Below are 24,668 nucleotides of genomic sequence, written 5' to 3'. Positions count from 1 at the left end.
CCTCAACTCATATATATATATATATATATATATATATATATATATATATATATATATATATATATATATATATATATATATATATATATATATATATATATATATATATACGCGCGAGCTACTACTACAGCCACCGATCATCATCGTCGTCTTCATTACCAGCAGAGCGTCCGTTATTCAGATTCATTACAATTTATATATATATATGAAAAGTCATCAGACTTTCCCATTTTCTTACAGTACTGCTGTTAAGCTGAAAAGATACAGTGCGACGGCTTTGGATGTCAGGGTACAATGCGCGCAGCGGAAATGGACTCGAAGTGTACAGATACCAAAGAACTAGAATGCTCATCGTTCTCGCAGGCTTGGCTTAGGCTGTGCAGTGATGAGACTCGATTCATGTGACAAGCAGGTTCAATGCGCACTAAATGCCAGAAATCATAGATGGAATGCCCGAATGTTATCTCACATTTTGCAAGCGATGCTTGCCACTGACCGACACCATTCGCTGCAGTTAACGGGAAGCCGAAATTCACGACCGGGTATAGACGACCTTACGAAACTCTGTAACGTAGTACGGCTATACCGTGTGATTAGATTCCTACAGGGTTCAACGCCCTTAGGGAATACGCGATCTACGAGTCGGGGGGTACTGCGTATCGATTTTCAAGATTGACAACGTGGAATGGGGGGGATGTCCCTCGTTAATTCCAGCATGACCAGCCGTGGCCTTTCTTCGGACAGGGTTCTTGCTCTCGAAGCACGGATGGCTGCCCGCTGTTCCTGGACCTCTCTCTCTCTCTCTCTCTCTCTCTCTCTCTATCTATCTATCTATCTCTATCTATTTATCTATCTATCTCTCTCTCTCTCTATCTATCTCTATCTATCTATCTATCTATCTATCTATCTATCTATCTATCTATCTATCTATCTATCTATCTATCTATCTATCTATCTATCTATCTATCTATGTATCTATCTATCTATCTATCTATCTATCTATCTATCTATCTATCTATCTATCTATCTATCTATCTATCTCTCGCACACACACACACGCTGGTCGTCGTAGATGTCCAAGCCAAGGCCGTGATTTGAGGCGAAGCTGCGGCCTTTGACGCATCCCATTCTCAACCAAGCGTCCCAGTGTATAGAACCAAGCGTCCCAATGTACAGCTTCGACTTATAGGTTCTCGCGTCGGCTTTACGAGCGTTGGCCGCAAGGGCCAACGTCCTTCCGCGCGGAAGAAGCTTTACGCATGCAGAGAAGAGGCAGTCGGAGAGACTCCTTCTTATTGCGTATACTATATAGTGTACGAGGAATAGACGCATCGGGCCGGAAGGCCTCCCCCCCCCCCCCCCCCTTATGCGGAGCACGGCAGCGGCCGCTACAAGCGACGGCGGCGGACTGCGGCGTGAAATATGAAAAGGCGCATTGTCTGAGAACGGTGGAGACGCTGCTGCCGTGTGCGGCAGCTGGGATTCTCGCGTCGGCGCCGGAGATGCCGCCGCTGGCGGCATAAACTAGCCGCCGCCTGCCCGGGGTCTCTTCTGTGCCTTCTATAGACTCTGCACTGCCCCGAACTCGGATGGCGGCGGCTGCGACGAACCTCGATAGGGCCAGCGAATACGTCGATGATTCGGCTGAGTTGCGTGCAGTGTGCGGCATGATTCCGAAGCTATATAGGCGGGCGGTTCCTCGCCGGGTTGCGGTGCTTTTGGATCCCCGGGTTGTTTTCCGTTTTCTTTTTCTCAAGCGCGAAAAGAAAAGACGGTGTTGCAAATTTGGAATAGAGAGTTCGGGCCGCGTATATTCGATCACTTGAGGTGCAAGATGATGTAGGAGGAGGCGAACCACTAAAGCATATGCGTGGAACGTGCATCTTCAAACGGAGATGACATTTTCGAAACCGCCACGCTGCATATATTAAGGCGAATGCCCCCAGATGCCTCGTGGAACGAGATGGGTGACCTCAACGCGAGTGATGCAGAAAACCACGATGTTGCCGAAATTTGTGACGTCATCCCGAGGTCACCATGACGTCGCATGCTGACGTCATAAGATTACATCACCAAGGTGGGCTGATCCCATGGGCACTGCCAAACCTTGAAACGCGTCCGAAAGCTTCGAATGCCTCCGATCTCGGAGGCAGATCACTACCACGCTGGGTGCAGAAAGCTTTTAACGCGATACCGTTAAAGAGCTCGCTTTGCAGCGGTTCCGGCGTTGTTTGTTGCCAGGGAAAAAATCATCTTATGCTTTACCGAGAAATCGAGAATGGTACAAATAAAATGTATAATAAAAAAAAGTTGTGTGTTAGTGTGGGGATTGATGCCGGGTTAATTTGACTCTTAGTGGGGATAGAACCCGGGTCGGTTGTGTGGCAAGCGGACGTTCTACTACACGGCCAACGCCTCTGCTCGTGAATACGGTGAGAATACCTTGCTCTGCTTGTAAGTGCAGTGAAAGTAATATGTTTTGCAAACACAGGCGTCCTGTATGCATGCTTCGCAATACAACACGAAATATTGCAGTAATCGTGCGTGGTACAAGCACCCATTGCCATGGGGCGTCAAAACATGTGATTATCATAATTACTTCGTTGTTTAAAGCAGTTAACCCACTACAAAAGGCACACACGCTACATACAGCACCCGTTTCCTTAAGGGCACGTATAATAGCAAGTTCGAAAATGTTTCATGCCCTAAGTGTTTGAAGAATGCACCAGGAACAGGACATCGCTATCGCGTTTCAATCTTAGAGGAGAAGCTTTAATTGATTGATTGATTGATATGTGGGGTTTAATGTCCCAAAACCACCATATGATTATGAGAGACGCCGTAGTGGAGGACTCCGGCAATTTTGACCACCTGTGGTTCTTTAACGTGCACCCAAATCTGAGCACACGGGCCTACAACATTTCCGCCTCCATCAGAAATGCAGCCGCCGCAGCCGGAATTTGAACCCGCGACCTACGGGTCAGCAGCCGAGTACCTTAGTTACTAGACCACCACGGCGAGGCAGGATAAACTTTAAGGGCCCCTATTTTTTTTTTTTTACGGTGGGGGTCGGGGTAATAGAGTACACTAGTTTAGACAGAGCTGCTGTAGTAGTATGCGATGGCAGTAATAGAAACGACAGAGGCGCGCAGGACGATTGCATTCAGCGGTTTGCAGGTCAATACTACAACCCTTTTCAAACCAACACACGAGCGCGCTATGCCAAGCTGCACTGCACGCAACAAACGATGCGACGCTCTTGCTTCGCGAAGGGCGGCCGAAAGAGTAGTAGAAGTGATGTAGAGGGTGACCAGCACCGAGTCCGCTCTTGCCGTCGGACGCTCGCAACACTCCTTCTACTAGCGGTCGGGTCCCTCTTTTTTTGGGCGATGCCGACGCTGCCGCGAGGTTCTTGGCCGCGGGCGACGCCCTATCCCTTGGCACCCTTTCCCGCGAACCACCCGTGGGAACAAAAACAGAGCGAGAGAGAGGAGGGCGTCCCCCTCTTCCGTGATGCGTCGCTACGCGCGTTTGCTGCATTTTCACGCCTGTTGCGCGATTTGTTTTTATTAGCGTATACGCATTCGAGTGCTTTCCGAGGCAGTCGGATCTTATCCCTTGACAAACTCGGCTTAACCCATACATGCCTAGTGTCCTACATGTAGGACGCTAAAACTTTTCAGTGTAACTCGAGAATGTTTTTTCTGTAAAAAAGGTAGTGTCACCTAAAATGTGTTTATGATGACCTGTCCTCGTCACATGCAAGTCTAGGTGATCGCTGGGTTACAAATAGCTATGTGCTTGCAATCACAAAATAGCTATTTCGCATGCGTGTAGCCGAGTGCCATACCGCGAGAAAAAAGTATTTAAGTAATATAGAGTCAAATTGTTCTAGATGCTGCTGATATTTTTGTCGATTGTTTGTCAGTCATTGGGTGTGAAGTAACTTACGTATGGCAGTAATAGGCGCTAATCTTTTTTGTTCATGGTGTGTCAAACATTGGCGTCCTACATATGGGATGGCTTTAAAACCATTGTTCGAAAGAGCGTTGTTTTTTTTTAATAAAAGCCTTATAGTGTTTTCCGAGGTCATAGAAGCAGTCATTTTGGGGAATAAGTTAGTTTTGTTGATTTTCCTAAGTTTGCGCATGCATGGGTTAACCGTGGCCGACCAAGGTATTTAGTTGAAGGGGCTGACAACTAACTTTTGTGGCACCTGTTTTCTTTGGGGGTCAGCTGAAAGCTTAACGGCAAGGGAGCACTATGACGGAGTGATAGCGCGGAAAAATGCCGTTTTAGATCTATTATAGGAATTTTTCGATCCGCGCCGTATGTGTAGTCGTATTCAACATGCATGCTACAAAGAGTGGGCGGTTAAGACGGAAGCGGCTCGTGTTTGATTCGCCACGGTTGTCTGCGCATGCGCTCTGCTGCTCGACATGTTCCACTGCAGTTGCCGCGCCTGCTGCGCTGCTTTTAAGGGTCAACTCGCTTTATCTCGCTAGCAGCACAGAATTAAGCAGGCATGGTTAATAATATATACGTACTCCAATTTTTAGGCGCCATTCTGGTGCCTACGAACGCGTAAGACTGTGTGCAGAAACGGAAAACGACTTCATAACATCAGCTTGATGGCCCTGCCACCAGGCTGTGCTACATACCGTTCTTTAGAGACTTTTCAGCGTGATTTAACTATATAAATTATAATCAGATTGCGATAAACATTCTTGAAACCTGTCACTTAAATTTAGGGCGTTTGCATTTACACCTTCATTTAATCATACGTTCTGGACCAGTCGTCCGAGCCCTTTGTGATAAAAAATTTTCCAAGTTATCAAGGTGGGATCCTCAGATGCCTCGTCAAATGCCATAAGTGGCTATCGGTGACGAGTGACGCAAAATATCATGTGATGACGGCACCAGGACGTCGTCATAGCGTCTCATATTCAGCTCAGCTTAATAAGCACTGAGGTGTATAGAATTACGGGTATAAATTGGCAGCAGCTCGTTTGTTTTTCTTGCGTCGCTGCAACGGCGTTATTGCGCGTGCACGTGTGTGTGGGAGGATTCGTGACGTATTTTTGTACGTCATCGGGAAAGTGCACTGAATAAATCTACAGACTTCATTTGCGCGTAGCTATAGACTCAACAGCAAAATATTAAGTATGTCTTTCTGGTATTCCTCGGTAAAAATCTTTTGCTAAAAGTGGTGTACGGGGGGGGGGGGGGAAGCAACCCTTTTTTCCTCAACCCGCCACTCTAACCTTATCCGCCTTGCACCCATTTTCCTCCCAAGAGCAAGCATAGACGAAAAATGTCACGCATTGTGTGCCCCGGGTAACATTATATGACGGTACAGCGACGTTATGGTGACGTCACAATATTTTCATATTTGTGACGTCATGATGTTGTCGTACGAGGAAGTCATCACGGGATTATAGGCCTTTTTGCATCACTCGCACTGACAGTGACACCACCGACGGTCAACTTTGGCGTTTGATGAGGCATATGAGGCTCCCAATAAATAAATCAATCAATCAGTTTATTATCACGTCATAAAAGGATGTTACAGGGAGTAAAATATACAGAACTCAGTGAGCCCAAATTATCGAGACAAAGTGACTCGTGAAAACATACGAGCACGGACTTGCGAACGAGGGGGACTGAGATGCCCACCTGAAATCACCTAGGGAAAGGGGGTGTAATGTCTCCCCCGTACGTTTATTAACTTATGTCCACGCAGGCTTTCGACGATGATAGAAGCTACAGGCCCCCTGATGCTGTGTTTCAAGAACGCTTTACTTCGGGTCTTTGCTTCAGGGAAGCCAGGGACCATGATCCATCGTGAGAGGTATCACACCACTTTCATTTTCTTTCTTTTTTACTACATTCTTAAAATATTTTAATGTGCTAGATTAGGTAGAAGTGTGGCAGCTTGGGCTAGTTGGTATGACATGACGATAGTTATAGCGCGAGAACAAAAGGACGACACAGAGTCTTTCGTGTCCTTCTTGTCTCTGTGTCGTCGTTTTGTTCTCGCGCTATAACTATCGTCAGGCTAGATTAGGGTTGTGGGGAACGCTGCTAAGAAGTACCCCAATCTCTCTCTCTCTCTAATGAGGAACCCTGCGCCCTCCCATGCCTGTAAGCTATTCGGCGAAGAAAGAATTCCAAATGCGCTCACTTAAAGCGGAACTTGAAGCTCGACCGCGGTAATACACAGGGAGAGGCGGGTTACACGCGCGAAAACGCGGGGCCAACCGACCCAGAAGAAGAGATTAGGAGGGAAGGGAGGCAGCGGGGAAGCCACTTCCGAGCCGTTTCATCCCGGGCCTTCGCTTCTTCTTCTTCTCCTTCCTGGTGTACCCCTCCTCGGAAAGCAGCAGCAGGTGCATCGTCCGGGGCCCGCTCGTTGGGCCCGTCCACAGAAGCAGCTAGCCGCCAGACGGAGTTCGTTAACACCCACGGCAGCCGCCCTGCATGCCGCGTTTTACATACGCGTGTGCACCGCATAAGGTGTGATGACAGGGCTCGTTTGCCTATGGAACGCAGTGGCAGCAAATTTTCTCTAAATAGAAAATGACAGAGAATAGAGAACGAGAATGTACGATATCAATATGTTCAATATGTACTAGATCACTTCAAATCTTTTTTTCTCTTTTTGGTGACGTGTATGAGATGTATTCGAACGTGTTTCTTTTATCCGTGACCTATGCGGGATGTATTCTGATATAGTTTTTTGCGTTTTTGCTTAGTTATTTTTATATAGTGTGCATATTGAGCGTACAGTGTGAAACTTGTTTCCACATATGTTCTTTCGGTACATGCCAGATATGTAACCACAACTCCTGTCTTGGCCCTTGGGCTGACAGTATGAATAAATAAAAAAAATAAAAAATAATGGGATGGGTGAACACTTGATCGTTTATTTAGATCGTAATACTGAAACCGCTTTTGTTTCTCGAATCGGTGGAAATTATGGGATCGTTTATTGGTTTTCATTAAAGAGCAGTACACATGGCGCAAGGAAAATTAAAAGTGAAGTTAAAGCAACCTAATTACCACTTTGGGAACCGAACCCAGTATACATTCGCATTGTGTGCGCGGCGTACCGCTATACCACTTGCGCTACGGCTCTTTGCGTGTGTGTTTGAGGAGGTACAAACGCGTTTGGCAACATAGTGCAGCGCTTCGATGAAATGGCACGCAAACATGTGTGCAAGCGAAACAGTATCACAAGCACTGGATCGTGATGCGGCAATGCATCTATGTACCCGCTTCCTGTGTATTTCGAATTCGCCGCTGACGTATTCTGCGTTATCCAAGCACTTTGCGAAGTTATATACTTCTAATAAATTATTTTTTTTTCATGTGCGCGCGTTCCGTCTGTTTATATGCTCGTGCCAGATCCTGGCCCGCGAAGCACCAGTTATAGTTTCGTGCTACTAATGGGAATCACGTTTGGCAAGATTAATTAAGGTCGTGATTGGGTGGTCGACGACGCGCCGTTGGGTCACGATGTGCGTGGGGTTTGGTGCTGTAGTCGCTATAAAGCGTGGGCCACGTTAGATTAAGATCGGAGGACAGGTTTATAGGGAGATAGGGGCCGAAGTTTTCGTCCGATTAATCTGGTGGGTGTTCTCTTTTTTTTACAGTTTAGATTGGGTCAAGCTAGGTCAACGTCTGCAGCAACCTGTTAATACCCGTATCTAAAAGACGACTCTAATGGTTGTATATACTTACAGCGGTTGTATAAGCAATCGCCAATAATAGGAGTCATCAGGAACAGGAGACACCAGGACGAGGAGTGATCAGGACCAGGATCGAGTCACCAGGAATAGCTGCCCTCAGGACTAGGAATCACTGGAAATATTGAGCGATTGTTGTAGTGCAGTCTCAACCGACAAGTGGCCTCGCTGTCGCAGTACGTTCTGTAACTGGGTTGGTGGTATAAGGCTTGTTGCCAGGAACGGAGTTACCAATAACGGGAATCACCAGCAGCTAGGAGTCATCAGAACCAGTATTGAGTCACCAGGAGTAGGTGCCTTCAGGACCAAGAATCACTAGAAATATTGAGTGATATTTGTGGTATCTCAACCAACAAGTGGCCTCGCTGTCGCAGTACGTTCTGTAACTGGGTTGTTGCTATGTGGCTTGTAGCCAGGAACGGAGTCACCAATAACATGAATCTAAAGAGCAAGGAGTCATCAGAACCAGGATCGAGTCACCAGGAATAGCTGCCCTCAGGACTAGGAATCACTGGAAATATTGAGCGATTGTTGTGGTGCAGTCTCAACCGACAAGTGGCCTCGCTGTCGCAGTACGTTCTGTAACTGGGTTGGTGGTATAAGGCTTGTTGCCAGGAACGGAGTTACCAATAACGGGAATCACCAGCAGCTAGGAGTCATCAGAACCAGTATTGAGTCACCAGGAGTAGGTGCCATCAGGACTAAGAATCACTAGAAATATTGAGTGATATTGGTGGTATCTCAACCAACAAGTGGCCTCGCTGTCGCAGTACGTTCTGTAACTGGGTTGTTGCTATGTGGCTTGTAGCCAGGAACGGAGTCACCAATAACATGAATCTAAAGAGCAAGGAGTCATCAGAACCAGGATCGAGTCACCAGGAATAGCTGCCCTCAGGACTAGGAATCACTGGAAATATTGAGCGATTGTTGTGGTGCAGTCTCAACCGACAAGTGGCCTCGCTGTCGCAGTACGTTCTGTAACTGGGTTGGTGGTATAAGGCTTGTTGCCAGGAACGGAGTTACCAATAACGGGAATCACCAGCAGCTAGGAGTCATCAGAACCAGTATTGAGTCACCAGGAGTAGGTGCCTTCAGGACCAAGAATCACTAGAAATATTGAGTGATATTTGTGGTATCTCAACCAACAAGTGGCCTCGCTGTCGCAGTACGTTCTGTAACTGGGTTGTTGCTATGTGGCTTGTAGCCAGGAACGGAGTCACCAATAACATGAATCTAAAGAGCAAGGAGTCATCAGAACCAGGATCGAGTCACCAGGAATAGCTGCCCTCAGGACTAGGAATCACTGGAAATATTGAGCGATTGTTGTGGTGCAGTCTCAACCGACAAGTGGCCTCGCTGTCGCAGTACGTTCTGTAACTGGGTTGGTGGTATAAGGCTTGTTGCCAGGAACGGAGTTACCAATAACGGGAATCACCAGCAGCTAGGAGTCATCAGAACCAGTATTGAGTCACCAGGAGTAGGTGCCATCAGGACTAAGAATCACTAGAAATATTGAGTGATATTGGTGGTATCTCAACCAACAAGTGGCCTCGCTGTCGCAGTACGTTCTGTAACTGGGTTGTTGGTATACTGCTTGTAGCCAGGAACGGAGTCACCAATAACGGGAATCACCAGCAGCTAGGAGTCATCAGAACCAGGATTGAGTCACCAGGAGTAGGTGCCTTCAGGACCAAGAATCACTAGAAATATTGAGTGATATTTGTGGTATCTCAACCAACAAGTGGCCTCGCTGTCGCAGTACGTTCTGTAACTGGGTTGTTGCTATGTGGCTTGTAGCCAGGAACGGAGTCACCAATAACATGAATCTAAAGAGCAAGGAGTCATCAGAACCAGGATCGAGTCACCAGGAATAGCTGCCCTCAGGACTAGGAATCACTGGAAATATTGAGCGATTGTTGTAGTGCAGTCTCAACCGACAAGTGGCCTCGCTGTCGCAGTACGTTCTGTAACTGGGTTGGTGGTATAAGGCTTGTTGCCAGGAACGGAGTTACCAATAACGGGAATCACCAGCAGCTAGGAGTCATCAGAACCAGTATTGAGTCACCAGGAGTAGGTGCCTTCAGGACCAAGAATCACTAGAAATATTGAGTGATATTTGTGGTATCTCAACCAACAAGTGGCCTCGCTGTCGCAGTACGTTCTGTAACTGGGTTGTTGCTATGTGGCTTGTAGCCAGGAACGGAGTCACCAATAACATGAATCTAAAGAGCAAGGAGTCATCAGAACCAGGATCGAGTCACCAGGAATAGCTGCCCTCAGGACTAGGAATCACTGGAAATATTGAGCGATTGTTGTGGTGCAGTCTCAACCGACAAGTGGCCTCGCTGTCGCAGTACGTTCTGTAACTGGGTTGGTGGTATAAGGCTTGTTGCCAGGAACGGAGTTACCAATAACGGGAATCACCAGCAGCTAGGAGTCATCAGAACCAGGATTGAGTCACCAGGAGTAGGTGCCTTCAGGACCAAGAATCACTAGAAATATTGAGTGATATTTGTGGTATCTCAACCAACAAGTGGCCTCGCTGTCGCAGTACGTTCTGTAACTGGGTTGTTGCTATGTGGCTTGTAGCCAGGAACGGAGTCACCAATAACATGAATCTAAAGAGCAAGGAGTCATCAGAACCAGGATCGAGTCACCAGGAATAGCTGCCCTCAGGACTAGGAATCACTGGAAATATTGAGCGATTGTTGTAGTGCAGTCTCAACCGACAAGTGGCCTCGCTGTCGCAGTACGTTCTGTAACTGGGTTGGTGGTATAAGGCTTGTTGCCAGGAACGGAGTTACCAATAACGGGAATCACCAGCAGCTAGGAGTCATCAGAACCAGTATTGAGTCACCAGGAGTAGGTGCCATCAGGACTAAGAATCACTAGAAATATTGAGTGATATTGGTGGTATCTCAACCAACAAGTGGCCTCGCTGTCGCAGTACGTTCTGTAACTGGGTTGTTGGTATACTGCTTGTAGCCAGGAACGGAGTCACCAATAACGGGAATCACCAGCAGCTAGGAGTCATCAGAACCAGGATTGAGTCACCAGGAGTAGGTGCCTTCAGGACCAAGAATCACTAGAAATATTGAGTGATATTTGTGGTATCTCAACCAACAAGTGGCCTCGCTGTCGCAGTACGTTCTGTAACTGGGTTGTTGCTATGTGGCTTGTAGCCAGGAACGGAGTCACCAATAACATGAATCTAAAGAGCAAGGAGTCATCAGAACCAGGATCGAGTCACCAGGAATAGCTGCCCTCAGGACTAGGAATCACTGGAAATATTGAGCGATTGTTGTGGTGCAGTCTCAACCGACAAGTGGCCTCGCTGTCGCAGTACGTTCTGTAACTGGGTTGGTGGTATACTGCTTGTTGCCAGAAACGGAGTCACCACTAACGGGAATCACCAGGAGCATGGAGTCATCAGGACCAAAAGTCACCAGGAACAGAAACCACCAGCACCAAGAGTCACCAGAAACTGCAATTGTGTGATTATGTTGGCATTCGTGCGCTCGTTGCATGTTCGCACCTGTGAACCACTAGTGATCTGGGAGTGTCTCGCAATCGTGTTGCACGATCTCCAACACCCTGCGTAAAGTATAATAAATATAGTCTCTAGCGTTCATCCATGCATCCATTCGCAGTTTCACTATCGGTTTGAGGTACCGACCAGCTAGCCACGCTCTTTAGGAGGAGCTCGTGAAGTCGCACGTTATGTCATCGATTGTTTGATTGATTGATTAATTGATTCATTCATTCATAGTATCACTTACCGTGTAAGCTGCCGTAATCGATACCATGAATGTCACATACAGGCCGCTAGCGTTGGGAGCTCGCGAATTCATACGTAATGTCAATCCACTAATTAATTCGTTCGTTCATTCACAGTTACACTAACGGTCAAAGTTACCGGTCACTTGGCCGCGAATTTTTTTTGGGGAGCGCGCGAAACGACACACCGAATTCGATACGTGCCGCGAGAGAGCAAGGCCGACGCTGTTTTCACACCGCGAAGGGCGGCTTCTCCGCCGATCGCGTTTCCTGTATTGACGAGGGGCGAGCGCTTATCTCACAGCGCCCTGCGGCAACCGCTTGCGGTAACCGAGACGCCGGAAGTACAACTCCTCCCGCTGTTCCTCCTTTCGTGCACCTTCTCCGTGCACCCCATTGGCCTCCAATTACGTCGCGAAGAAATCGATCTACGGAGCGGCACTCGGCGGTGGCATCGACCGGCGTACTACTACGACTACTACGACCGCCCGGGGCAAGTCCCTCGCCCACCATCGGCGTTCGCTCTCTCTTTTCGCCGATCGAGAAGAACAGGTGCGACCAGCGCGATCGGTTTGGAGGCCGTCGCCTCGGCTTGCAGTGTGCCAAACACTTCGGGTGAAAGCGTCGGGCGGACAGGCGCCGAATACCGGTCCACTCTGCTGAAAACGAAAGTGTTTTTGTAGGCTAGGGAGGAAGTGATTCTCAAATGAAAAGAAGAGAAAAGTGAGCCCCGTAACTGTCTCTCGGGGGGAGGACACCTCAACAGTAGCTCACGAGGGATGGGGGTGAGGAGGGATTAAAAGGATAGGATTCAACGGTATAGAGATAGAGAGAGGGGGGAGGAGAGAGCGAGGCGCAGGGAGAGCGATATCCAGAAGTAAGGAGAAGATATGAAAGATGGACATGGTCGCGGGAGTCCAAAAGCGTGCTCGTGCTTAGTTTAAAAAAAAAGTGACATTAGCTGCAACTAGCAAAGAGAAAACCGGGCGGGGCAATTGCCTGCAAATTATGCAAGGCTAGATCCGCCGGCTACCTACAACATCCTCAACCTCGACCTCAACCTCAACCTCCAAAGACGGGGCACCATTCGGCGAGAGCTCTTGTCGGCGTCAGGAGATGGCGTAGGGCGAGCCAGTCGGCCAGAGCTGCGCTGTCGTCGGAGATCGCGGGAGCACAACCGGTCGGCATGAAATCCTGCGAATGAGTCCGTTGTATAAACTAAGGAAGTAGGGCAGCTGTGGCATCAAGCGAGATGTTGGGGTAGTCAGCCTACGGGGGATCTGTGGTCCACCTGCTGAGGGCCGTGAAAAAACTGGTACATTCATTATTTATTCTTGGTAAAACGCCCCCTCCCTCCATCCGAAATTAGGGGGGGGGGGTAGGGGAAGACTAAGGCCCGATTTCTTGCGGGCCTGCTAGAGCAAGTTTATTAGGATAGATGTCAGACTCTTAGAATGTGTCTTGAGTAAACTCGATGGTTGTTTTTTAGCGAAGGAAACGGGAGCCTTACTTGACGCCAACAGAATCGAACGACCGCCTGTGCAATCCTGCACCGTATGTGTTTCTTTCCATGTGTATTGTTTTTTGGGGGGCGTAGCCAGAAATTTTTTTTGGGGGGTGGGGGGCGGATTCAACAATACTTTATGTATCAGCGTGCGTGCGTTCGTATGTGTGCGTGCGTGTACTGTATACGTTGAAAAACTGAAAAATTTCGAGAAAATTTGAACGCCCCCCCGCCCCTTTCTGGTTGTGCCCATGTCCCCTTACGGTGTTTAAGGTAACAAACTGGACGTACAGTCAATTTAAACTCCCCACATTTCCTTCATTCCTTCTCTCTCTCTTTCTACCAGGTTTTCGAAAAATTACTTCTCAAAGATTGATCGATGAGCAGACGTAAAAAAAGTGTTGTCGTTTTTCTTTCCTAATCTAAAATGCGCACTTAAATTCAAGGGGTTCACCTGGCGTCTGTAAGGGTACGAGCACACTAGCGGAAAGCGTGCCGCCGCGGCATGACGCGCGTCATCGCCGCCGAGCGGTGGAAAGCGGCACGCTGGCCACATCTGCGGGAGTCACGTGACAAGAGTCTCGAGTGGTCTTGCAGCAGCTCGCGAGATTTCGCGCGCTTTTTCGTCGTCTGTTCTGAGCTCTCCGACTTTACGGTGCAATCGTGCGAACAATGGCAGGCAACGACGATCTCCTCGCAACGCTCAACATTACCTTGATGGCGTGTCTGCTGTTGCTTCAGCGTCGCCGCTCTCGAAATGCGCCGCGAAGATATTGGGTCCATCAGCTTTGGAGGTACAGAGATACTGAAGGCATGAAACAGGTATCCTGCGTGCGCTGCAATATGAAACGGTACGTCATTGATCACTTACTTTTCCACATAGTGAGGTGTCTGCCTCAGCATGCTGTCAATAATTGAGAACAGGGGCCTCTTAATTTCGCCATTATTGCCTGGCGCACCGCTCCGAGTGTTCGCCTCGACTTCCTACACGAGCTTCATTCACCTGCCTCTAATACTTTTAAACTTCAGCATGGCCTGTGTTCCTGCACAAGTGAGTGAATAAAACATACAATTCATTCGCACTCAGCATGCAATGAGTCACGCAATCGCCACTTACCTGCCAATCCAAACATAGATCCTATAAGATCCCATCTGTTCATTTTTGCTTCCTTATCTTTGTAATCAGGCACCGTTTTGTCGTATAAGAAGGGTAGAGTCCAATCTCCTCTAAAAAGCGTTCGGTGTCCATGGTGCGTGCTTCAAAAAAACGACGGCGTGAGAAAAATGACAGCCAGAAACAAAAAAAGGAAACGAGCTCCGTGTGTTGCTATGGCGACTACCACACACGTCGCTGATTGGCGCTTTGCTTGGGCGGCAGCGGCAGAAATAGCGCAAGGAGCGATTGAGTCGGCGGCAGAAATTCCTCGACGCTCGGCGGGAGAAAGAGAGAAAAGCGGCGTCTCGCGAGCGGCGCGCGGCGCGCGGCAGAGCGCGGCGCCGCTAGTGTGTTCGTGCCTTAACAGTTTTCTCGCCCCGTTTGAGCACGCCGCGCGCCCATATTTCTTTCGAGGCTCGTCGTTCCGTTCCCGCGTCTTACGGAATTTTGGCTCCCGGTACCGAAACGATGTACCGGTAGTCAGCGAAGGCTCTCTTCGCGACATGCCACGCTGCAAGCCGCGACTCTGCGTATAGCGATCGGCATCTCTCCATGCGCATTACTCAGCGTTGCTGTATACTGATAAGAGCTCGCCAGTTAAAAACGGTCTGGCAGTTGCAGCACACTGGCTTGGGACAACTCGTACAGGACCCACTGTTTGACGTGATCCAACCACTTCTTTATTCGTTGGGAACAATGTTTTTTTTCGTGGTTCTCGAACAACTGTATATCTTTATTTGTGGCGAGGTATATATATGGCTCCGTGCCTCCCAACCAACCCTCTCTTTTTTTGTTTTCTTCTTTGCCGCGAAGAATATATTTTCGTGCTAGCTCGGGCTGTGGCAATGTAAGTAAACGGAAGAACTGTCATAAAGCAAATAACGATAATAGAATTAGCATTCGAGCGCTCGTTGATGCCCAACATGCTTGCTGAGAAAGAAGCCGTTAAGCGGCTGGGTAACGGGCTTATCCGTATTCTCGACCTGCACTTCGATGTTGTGATTATTTGTGTGTTAAAATGTCTAAAGCTTTGGATGGGCAAACGGCCTGTGAGACTCGGCTCGCTAATTGTGGACAGCGCGCAACCAGAACAAATGGAGTCCTCTAAGCCGCAATTTTCTGCATATATTTCCTTTCTCTATGCCCGTGTTTCACTTTCGCCTAAGAAGCATAAATGAGCTAACATAATCAGAACGCAAAGCAGTTATGTGCTCCTTCCTCCCCCCCCCCCCCTCCTAAAAAATAACATTGTTTGCGCTGTTCCTGAGTCCATTCTGCAGCTTAGAAAAGCTTTACCCGGAATTTTTTTCGGGGAGGGAGGGGGCGGGGTTGTAGTAGCAAGAATATTTTTCGGGGGCTGCGAAACAGCTAACGTTGGCAATTGATGGTCGCTCTGGAGACGTGTAAATATCTTAGTTTCGCTTGAAGGGTCCATGCATGAAAAAAAGAATGCTGGGGGGAGAGGGAGGGGGTCAGAATCTTCTCTACCCTAACCCCTTCTACAGCTTTATACGAACGGCCGACCACTGAAATGTTGCAGTTAAATATTATCTGACAGCCAGCTGAGCCAAAGCGGCATGTTTGCTGAGAGGCAGATTAGTTCGACATGAGGACCATTCTCCTACCAGCTATAGTATAAACACTCGCAGAACGATGAGAGGCACTCAAGGAAGAGCTACATCGGCGACAATAAATCAACAAAGCGTGTTACTGTCCAAATTATTCGAAACACAGTGAAGAAGACAGATCGCCTCCTGAAAGGAGTGATTATCAGCTTTCAAAGGAATGTATTTGTATCAGTGGCAGATCTATTGAATGTGAACAAACGCTTAAGTTCATGCGAAGACATCTGGATCGCTGTACAACACCATCAAGGTTATAGCGTTAAAGCCGGGCAGATTCAACGTAGAATGCGGCATCCCAATCGAGAAATGGTATTTCGTGGTCGTCGTATGACGTACCTGTTTGTTGCATGATGTTGAATAAACGCTTGCACTATTAAGTTATTCTGTATACTCTATACATACCGCTGCATGCCTCGCTTCGTTCTGAAAAATGAAATGTATGAATAGCGTAATCCCCATTAGCCTTGGTCGAGCATACAGTCACGCCAAGGCGGAGCATGCCTGTTATACGATGCCTGTATACCTCAACCTTTTAAGCGGTTAAAACTTAAAAAAAACGCGGGCTCGCCTGACGCTTGAGAGGCTGCGCGTTAATGATGCAAGCCTAGATGCACTAAGCGGGGCGACATTTTTGGCTCGCACGCGTGCGCATAAGCGTCCGCAGTGGCACGTGTACGAAGACACACTCGTTTCACATTCTTGCCCAAACACAATGGTAACGGTTAATTCACCCGGAGCTGGGCCTCATATCTTCAGCACCTACCTTGACAGGCGCTACCGGTCTCCTTAAGGGCTAGTACAAAAGAGAAAATAGAGGGAACATTTGAGGAAGGAGGAGGTGTGGAAATGTCCTATGTAAGCTCACGGTCCCTTCTCTCTCTCTCTCTCTCTCTCTCTATTTTTAAACGAAACCAATGCAGCGCTGCAGTCGGATCAGAATGCCGCTTCCACAGGTTGCACGGAAGTGTCCCTGACGCCAACAAGAAGGCAGGAAAGGAGGTAGGCGCGCGTTATTATTCTGTCGCTATCTTGACCACGCCGAGTTTTTCGAGCGGCCCGGTGTCAACCCCGAAACGAGCTAGAAGAACAACAGAGATAATCAGGTCTGCTCCCTTAACACTAACTGCGCCGGTGGTTCACCATGATTCGTTGCGTGTGTACAAACTGCACGACGATGATGACGCAGCAGTTGGGAGGGGGTACGACGATAACAGAGACGAACGAGTGATGGAGAGGATGGTTGAGGGGAGAGGTTGAGGGGATAAGCGAACAAGGAGGGGTCGCGTTTTCGCGGATCAACGTCCTCGCTGGGTGCGTGCTCTGCTGCCAGAGCAACAGCATTTTGCGTTCACGCACACGTCTACAGACGCACACGTCGGCAACAGCGCTAAGGCAGCGGCGACGTATGCGGAGGCAGAAGCACCGTCCTGGGAACCTCTCTGGCGACGTCCTATTCCTCGCTTGACCGCCGCCGCCGCTCTCTGGGCGCCGGAAATCGTCGCGTAATTGCGGCGCCCTTTGCTGACCCCTCGAAGACGACGACGCCGGATGCGGACGTTCTGCAGTACGTGCGAGGAGACGCTACTCCTCCCTCCGCTGTGGCAGGGCGGCTTCGTCCTTCCTTGCTCCCGTGGCTAGCGGCGAACTACCGACTCTGCGGTAGCAGCCACAGCGGCAGACGTCTCGGCGACTGCGACGACGACGATGCTCCCGAAAGGCGCCTCCAAGCCTGCCCCTCACCCTCTCCATCTGCGTTGTTCTTCCTGTAACACCCTCCTCTGTGTATGCCAACTGAGTTATGATAGTGACCTGCCCCTCGCAAGCTGGAGCAGCGGCTGATCTCGACCCCTATACTGGGCCGCCAGATCACGGAGTCGGACGTTATTACGTCGTGCCCCTTCCACGGTTCATCTTCCCGCCGGGGGACATGCGCGAGGCGTCCTGCATCGTCACGTGGTCATCCGCCATTTAGTGGGAGGCATATCAGTTGCGTAGGCAGAAGAAGTTTGGGGAAGGGTGGTGTAGGAAGGGGGAGGGGGGGGGGCACTGAGCACAGGCACTGGGTACGCCACTCGGCCTTCTTGGTTTATGGTTGCATGTTCGAGAACAGGATTGCTTATACCTCCTTTCCTGCGTAGACTGTGACAGTCTCCACATGCCTTATGCTCATTTTAAAAGTGCGACATAGCAAATTTCTTGATGGATGCTTCGCAAATAATTGATTCTCACCGGACGTGGGATCAGCCGAATAATTTTTTTTTGCATGCATGTCCATTACTTCTTACCCATGCTTTTATATGTCCATGTTTTTTTCTTTTTCTGTGTATCCACCTTCACGCGTTGTATTTTTTTTTTTGCTTTTGCCGTCCGTTGGCAGTAAGAGACAGGCACCTGTAGTCAAGTAGATATGTGGCTTTTTATCTCCCTTGCTGTAATCTGTACCTCGTACTAATGCGTAACAAGCCGAAGGAATACCATCTTGATTTCTCTAAAAAGAAAGCTTCCAGTTGAAGAATGATTCGGTTGTCTTGGTCCCGGGATCAAACCTGGAGCCAACGCCTTTCTGCGATATAGGTAGCTAGCGTGAGGGTGAACTAGTCGGCAACTCTAAGCATATCGACTAGAATATTAGTTATGAAGCTTCACCCTCGCACCGCCGTCGAGGCCAAGTGGAAGGTACGCGGCTGCTGATCCGCAGGTCGCGGGATCGAATCCCGGCTGTGGCGGCTGCAATTTCGATAGAAGTGGAATTGTCGTAGGCCCGTGTGTTCAGATTCGGGCGCACGTTAATTAAACCCAGGTGGTCGAAATTTCCGGAGCCCTCCACTACGGTGTCTCTCATAATCATATGCGGTTTTGAGATGTTAGACCCCACATATCGATCAATCAATCAATCAATCAACTTAACCCTCCTAATGGTGAGCCCTACGCATGCCTATGGTCGTGGTTGAAGTATACTGATAAAAGAAAGGAATAAACGGAATGAAACACAACAAAAACCGATATCAGCAGAATCAAACGCGGTATAGTGTACAATACTAGCGATAAGGCAAGCGCGAATCGGCATAACCTTCAATGCCGTTTACAATGGAGTGGATTGACGTCACTGGCGTAATCGTGGCCGCCATATCAGGGTACCGTCACGTGACATCGCGGCAGGTCCCCGTTGCACCATAATACAAATAAAAAATGCGTTCGTTTAAACGCTACCACAATGAAGTTACGCGTGACTGGTTATTATGCGCGTATGCTGACGTCACCAGAGCTATCTGTGACACTGTGAGAAGCTGTTTTATGAAGTCGCGGTTGGTCTACCAATACAGGTCGCTTACATTGTTCAGTGAACGAGCTTACGTGAAATCGAATACGATCATCATCCACAGCCACCACGATATTCGCTGATTCGTGGACATGCATCTCTTATCGCTGTAATGGCGCTATTGCTTCGATTCCGAAGGCGCTCGCCTTCGCTTCTTCGTTGGTTGCCTGCATATATGTGCTCTGTTATGCCAGTTGCCAAAACTAGTATATGGTGGTTTGTAATAGTTGAGCCCGAGGTGGTCGCAATTTCCGGAGTACTCCGCTACGGCGTCTCTCATAATAATGTGGTGGTTTTGAGACGTTAAACCCCAGATATCTATCTATCTATCTATCTATCTATCTATCTATCTATCTATCTATCTATCTATCTATCTATCTATCTATATATCTATCTATCTATCTATCTATCAGTAATAGTTGAGAAAATTTGAGAGAGATAGAGAGAGAGAGAGAGAGAGAGAGAGAGAGAGAGAGATAGCGCCTTTCTACTGCACCCTTATCCTCGGTGGTGTGAGAGATAAGCACCGCGCATTGCCAGACACTCCTGCCCGCACATCTTTCTTATCTGGTCGCCGATAACTGTCACGTGGTATACTTGACACTTAGGTGTATAGCGATACTGGGGCCACGATTAAGTGTTTGAGGACTCTCGTTCGAGTCTAATTATTAGAGCACGCTCGGATCTCCGTGCGGTGGCCGTGAAGTTGTCCTGCAGGCGGTCGGCACTTGAGCAGTCCGAAGAGCGACGTGGTGTGGCCAGTGCGTGCACCGCGCAAGCAAATTCAGCACAGCGATCAACGTTCGCCTGCTGAGCCAAATTAAGTGACGCCATTGGGAGCGTGAATTTCATCGCCTAACCCCCCTCTCTCTCTCTCTCACCTTTCCTCTTCATAAACACATATACTCATTCGCCAAGTTCGGAAGAAATCATCGCAATGCATGCTTCTTCACAACGAGCTTCTTCACAACAGCCAGCATATATCCCCGGTTTCCGGAAGTAAAGTTTCGGAAGTAAAGAGCTATGGGAATGCAACATCGAGGATCCGTTCGCCACCCCGGCTGTGGCGGCTGCATTTCCGATGGAGGCGGAAACGTTGTAGGCCCGCGTGCTCAGATTTGGGTGCACGCGTAAAGAACCCCATGTAGTCGAAATTTCCGGAGCCCTTCACTACGGCGTCTCTCATAATCATGCGGTGGTTTTAGGACGTTAAACCCCACATTTCATTCAATCAGGATCCGTTCGCCATATCTGTCACATACTTACGTCGCCTTAACCCTGCCTGATAAGCAGCAACAATGCAGGTCCGAGTGAGTAAAGCTGAGGTACAGAACTGATGCCTCCTTTATATGATTTGACCCACCCTTGTGCGTGATTACGCTACATAGGCGAGGAGACTCCTCGACTGTGTGTTTCGAACGCCTTGGGCAGCTGGTGCGTAGTTTATTAATGGCGACCGATCTATGGTTGTCCTTTAATTGCTTTTTCTCCTTCTGTAAGTTCTTGTAGTGCCTCTTTAATGAATTCATGCCAAAACTAACCTCACCCTCAGATGAGAAGGAAGGACCCCCCCTCTTCTTATTAGAGTAAAGCGCTCCGGATTGACCCGGTTTCTTTACAATACTTGGTGGTCTCGAGCTTTTTCTCATTCTGCTAGTTCTTGTAGTGCCTATTTAATGAATTCCTGCCAAAACAAACCTGACCCTCAGATGAGAAGGAAGACCCCCCCCCCCTCCTTCTTATAACAGTACTGTGCTCTGGATTGACCCCGTTTCTTTACAAAACTTGCGGGTCTCCAGCTTTATGCGCCTTATCTTCGGCCCGCATCGACATCGCACACACCTTCGGCCCATCGGGACAGACACCGTAACACCAGAAGCGCCGCCATAACGGCTGTCCGCGGAACCATTAGTGACACCGCTCGGTGCGCTGAGTCACGCGAGGGTTGCGCAAAGTTTCGGTATCTGACCTTTCCGATTCACCCCTTTTTCTGATCGCTCGCCTGCTTCCAGCATTTGCGCGCCCGCGGGCAGCCCTTATTCCTCCTAACGGCGTCCGACAGACCATCGATCAAAGGGAGAACGAGCTTGCCTACACGAAGGGATAAGGAAAAAAAGAAAGACCTCCTAAATAAGCCAGGACACGATCGTGCGGCTAGCGGTTATCGAGGAGACAAACTCCAACAAAGAAAAAAAGAGAAGCTGCGGAGAGAAGTTAACTGAACCCGGGGTTCCGGAGGGGGCGTGTCCTCCGGACGCACACACGAAAAAAAAAGGACCCAGGAGTGGGCGTAGGGGCGTGGCTTCGGGGTTGAACGACCCGTTCTTTCTCCTCGTAACGACACGCGGAGTATGGGACTCCCGGAGAGTGGGTGGCGTCCTTGGGATCGGATCCCAGACCAGAAAGGGGACCCGGGTCATGCCGGAGGGCGGCGCCTAACGACCGTCGCGCTATAAAACCCCCCATCCGAGATAAAACAGAAATGACGAAAGACAAAGAAGAAGAAAAGAAATCTCCGGGAGGAGAACCATTTGCCAGTAATGGTGGATCCGGGATCATCGGGGGGCGCAGCGCCCTCTATGTGCGTGTGTGCTGCCCGCGTTACGCGCAAAGCACGGCGGGGGCGAAGGCGGAAGCACACTGGGCGCCGATAAGGCAGCGCGGCTGGACCGATCTGGGCCGGCCATCTGGGTCAGCTGCCCCGCCGACAAGCAGCGAGTGCAGCCTCTGGTCTGAGCGTGCAGCTGGGAAAAAAATGCGCCAGAAATAAACTCCACGAAACGACGAGGACTGTGCTTTGCACAGCTCTTCCCCGCAAGTTTAAGTCGTACAGCAGCAGCCGCAGCAGCTGTGGCAAGCGACGAAGACTCGCGCTGAGGGGAAAAGAAAAAAAAAAACAGAGCGCGCAAAAAACCCCCCGCGGAGCGCGAAATCTCAGCGGGACGTCCAACTGCGCGCTACGGCAGCATGCGCCGTGATCCATCAGAGCCGAGCGCCGGCGGTCCGACCCGTTGTCGGAGCCCGTGGTCCGGTTCGCCAGCTGTTGTCAGGGGTCTGTGTAGAAGAAAAGGTTTTTTTCTCTTCTTTTTTGCAGCCTTTCACTTCTCCAGCGTCGTCGGCGAGAGAGGAGCGAGCGGCGGCCGTTGCCTGCAGCGCACGAGGCCGCCGCGCACTGTCAAGCTGCCAGTCAACGGAACGCGGTCGGGGAGCCCGCCTCCCCCGCACGAACCGGGCGCGACGTAGCGCCGCAACTCCGGCGTTGCTGCTGCGGAAAGCGAGCAGCGGGTGCGCGCGAACGGATAAGCCGCGGACGCCGAGCGCGCGTGCGCAACGCGCCTCCTCTCCCATTGGCCGCGCGTCACGTGCTTTTGACGTACGACGCCGCGCGCGCTCCGATTGGCCGCGTCGGACGCGCGGGGGGGCGGCTTGGCTCCGAGCCCGAAGCATGGCCGCACGGTCGGCGGCGCGCGCCAGCGGAGTGCCGGGATGCAACGGGAGCAGCACGATCCGCGCGAGCTGGAGCTCGCTGCGGCGGCGGCAGCGGCCGCCACCGGCGGCGAGTGGGCGCCGCGCTGGAGTCTCGAACCGCCGCCGCCTCAGCAGCGGTGCAACCCCGTGAACGTCGTCGGTGTGGTGGCTCCTCCGCCGCCGCCCGAGAGTCCGACGCAGCAACAGGTGGCCGCCCTGGCGGCGGGCAAGAGGAGCGCCGAACAGCGCATCCGAAGGCCCATGAATGCCTTCATGGTGTGGGCCAAAGGGGAACGCAAAAGGCTCGCCGACGAGAACCCGGACCTGCACAACGCCGACCTGAGCAAGATGCTGGGTGAGTATACTCATGTAGCCCCGATGATCGCGCCCATGATCGGCTCCTGTGCTGCTTCTTCTGGCCGAGGAGATTACGCCCCTCTTTGGTGTCTGTGTGTGCGTGTGTGTGCCCCGTGCGAAGGAGGAGGCTCCGATGGTCGGCGATCAGTATTGCGTACCTGCGCGTCGACGGAGTTGGCGATAACGGTGTCTCGCCTCCCCCCAAACCTCTACGAGGGGCTATGGACTCGGTATACGGGGTGTGACTTACTAGCCATCCGCGTTTCATAATTTGTCTGCACAGTGCACCTGCAGGTAGCAACGTGTGACTGCACCCATGCCACATTTTCTATGGTGTACTTCGTTCAAAAAATCGGGAATGCAAGCGTGTCAGCTGTGTTGCTGCCTCTCATAAGAGACGCTCGGAAAATTCTCGGCAGTTTGCTTTTCGCTCAAAATTTTCGTCCATCCACCAGCCTGTTGGTTAGCTGAGATGGTGGATGGATCGTCGAATGCCGAACAATGACAAATTGTTTGTACATTCTTTACGAAGCTTTCTTTCGAGAAATCAGCCCAGGTTTCCTTGGTAGCGTTGTGCTACGAACTTGTCGGATGACTTTTCTTTTTTAATCTTCATCTCCTTTACGAGCTATGCGCCACGTCGTGTCTATATAGCTTTCTTTTCTTTTGTTTCTTTGCGCCTTTTTTATTTTTATTTCGTTGCTGCTATAGTTACAGAATTAATTGCGCTCACAGCTATAGATCATCGAGGCTTCAAAACCAGTCTTCATACCACCTTGTGGAGAACCTCGTACGGATAGGCTACATTCTGAAAGCTAATAACAATAATCGAAAATTCGGAGATTTGTTCTGTTCTTTCATCGGTTGTTAGGTCTCAGTTTCACCGTGGTTACGTGATCACTAATCCGTACATCGCCCACAGCCAACGTCACGCTGATTCGCACTTTACTTTCCTCTTTATCTTCGACTTACAACGGTACGATTGGGTCTCACAGGGTATGTCCGGTTCCCACGACCTCTTCTTCTGAAGTTTCACTTTCTGAGCTTCGTCTTGTGACCCCTTTGGCCCTAAACGCGAGTGCCTTCCGTTTCCGCTGTGCCGTCCTAAACCATTTACGACCGTACACGCTTGTTCAAATGCACTCTGAAGATTCGTCTCGGAAGCACACCGCGCCACCTGGTTGTTAGGTTACGCAACTTCGGGTGAGCTTCTGTGAAGAACCCTCTGTTTCATTGAAGCACTGTAGTGAAGGCTATTTTTACGCTGTTGAAACTTTCTTTCTTGGGGAGCATGGAGTCTTCGTTATTCTCAACAGGTAGAGATGGTTTGCGTTATCGTTACGACCTTATGTTCACTGATATCAGAGGTTATGTTCACTAAGGAGCGCGACCTATGCACATTTCGTTGCGCCTCAAAACGCCCTCTACGTGCTATATACACGCGAAACCCATTTCCATGGATGCGTATGCACCCTTTATATGGAGTCTCGTGTTGAGTCTTCACGTGGTCCTGTAAGACGTACTTTTGGAAGACGTATACTTCGAACATATAAAAGAGCGTTTGCGTATAGCGTAAACGCGACACGGATTCGTCGATGTAAGGAAAGGCCATTTCGTGGGGTTTCACTTTCAAAAGAAAGCCGTTGCTCAGATGCTTCTCTCGAATTCACCGCGTTTCTGAGCATCGTGAAATTCTCGGCTGATCGTGATTGAC

At 49.7% G+C, this 24,668-nt stretch overlaps 1 protein-coding gene across 1 annotated transcript; it reads left to right on the top strand.

The window, feature by feature from the left end:
* Window positions 1–22,299: 22,299 nt before the first annotated feature.
* LOC142790723 (uncharacterized) lies at window positions 22,300–22,952 on the top strand (the record flags this gene model as incomplete). The annotated part of the gene is made up of 1 exon (XM_075885340.1): window positions 22,300–22,952. A coding segment is annotated over exon 1 (337 nt), but the record flags the coding sequence as incomplete, so codon positions are not given.
* Between the last annotated feature and the right edge of the window lie 1,716 nt (window positions 22,953–24,668).

The sequence above is a fragment of the Rhipicephalus microplus genome, unplaced genomic scaffold (assembly GCF_043290135.1).
Source record: "Rhipicephalus microplus isolate Deutch F79 unplaced genomic scaffold, USDA_Rmic scaffold_123, whole genome shotgun sequence".
In the NCBI taxonomy this organism is placed as follows: domain Eukaryota; kingdom Metazoa; phylum Arthropoda; class Arachnida; order Ixodida; family Ixodidae; genus Rhipicephalus; species Rhipicephalus microplus.
This window is presented reverse-complemented; position numbering and strand designations above follow the sequence as displayed.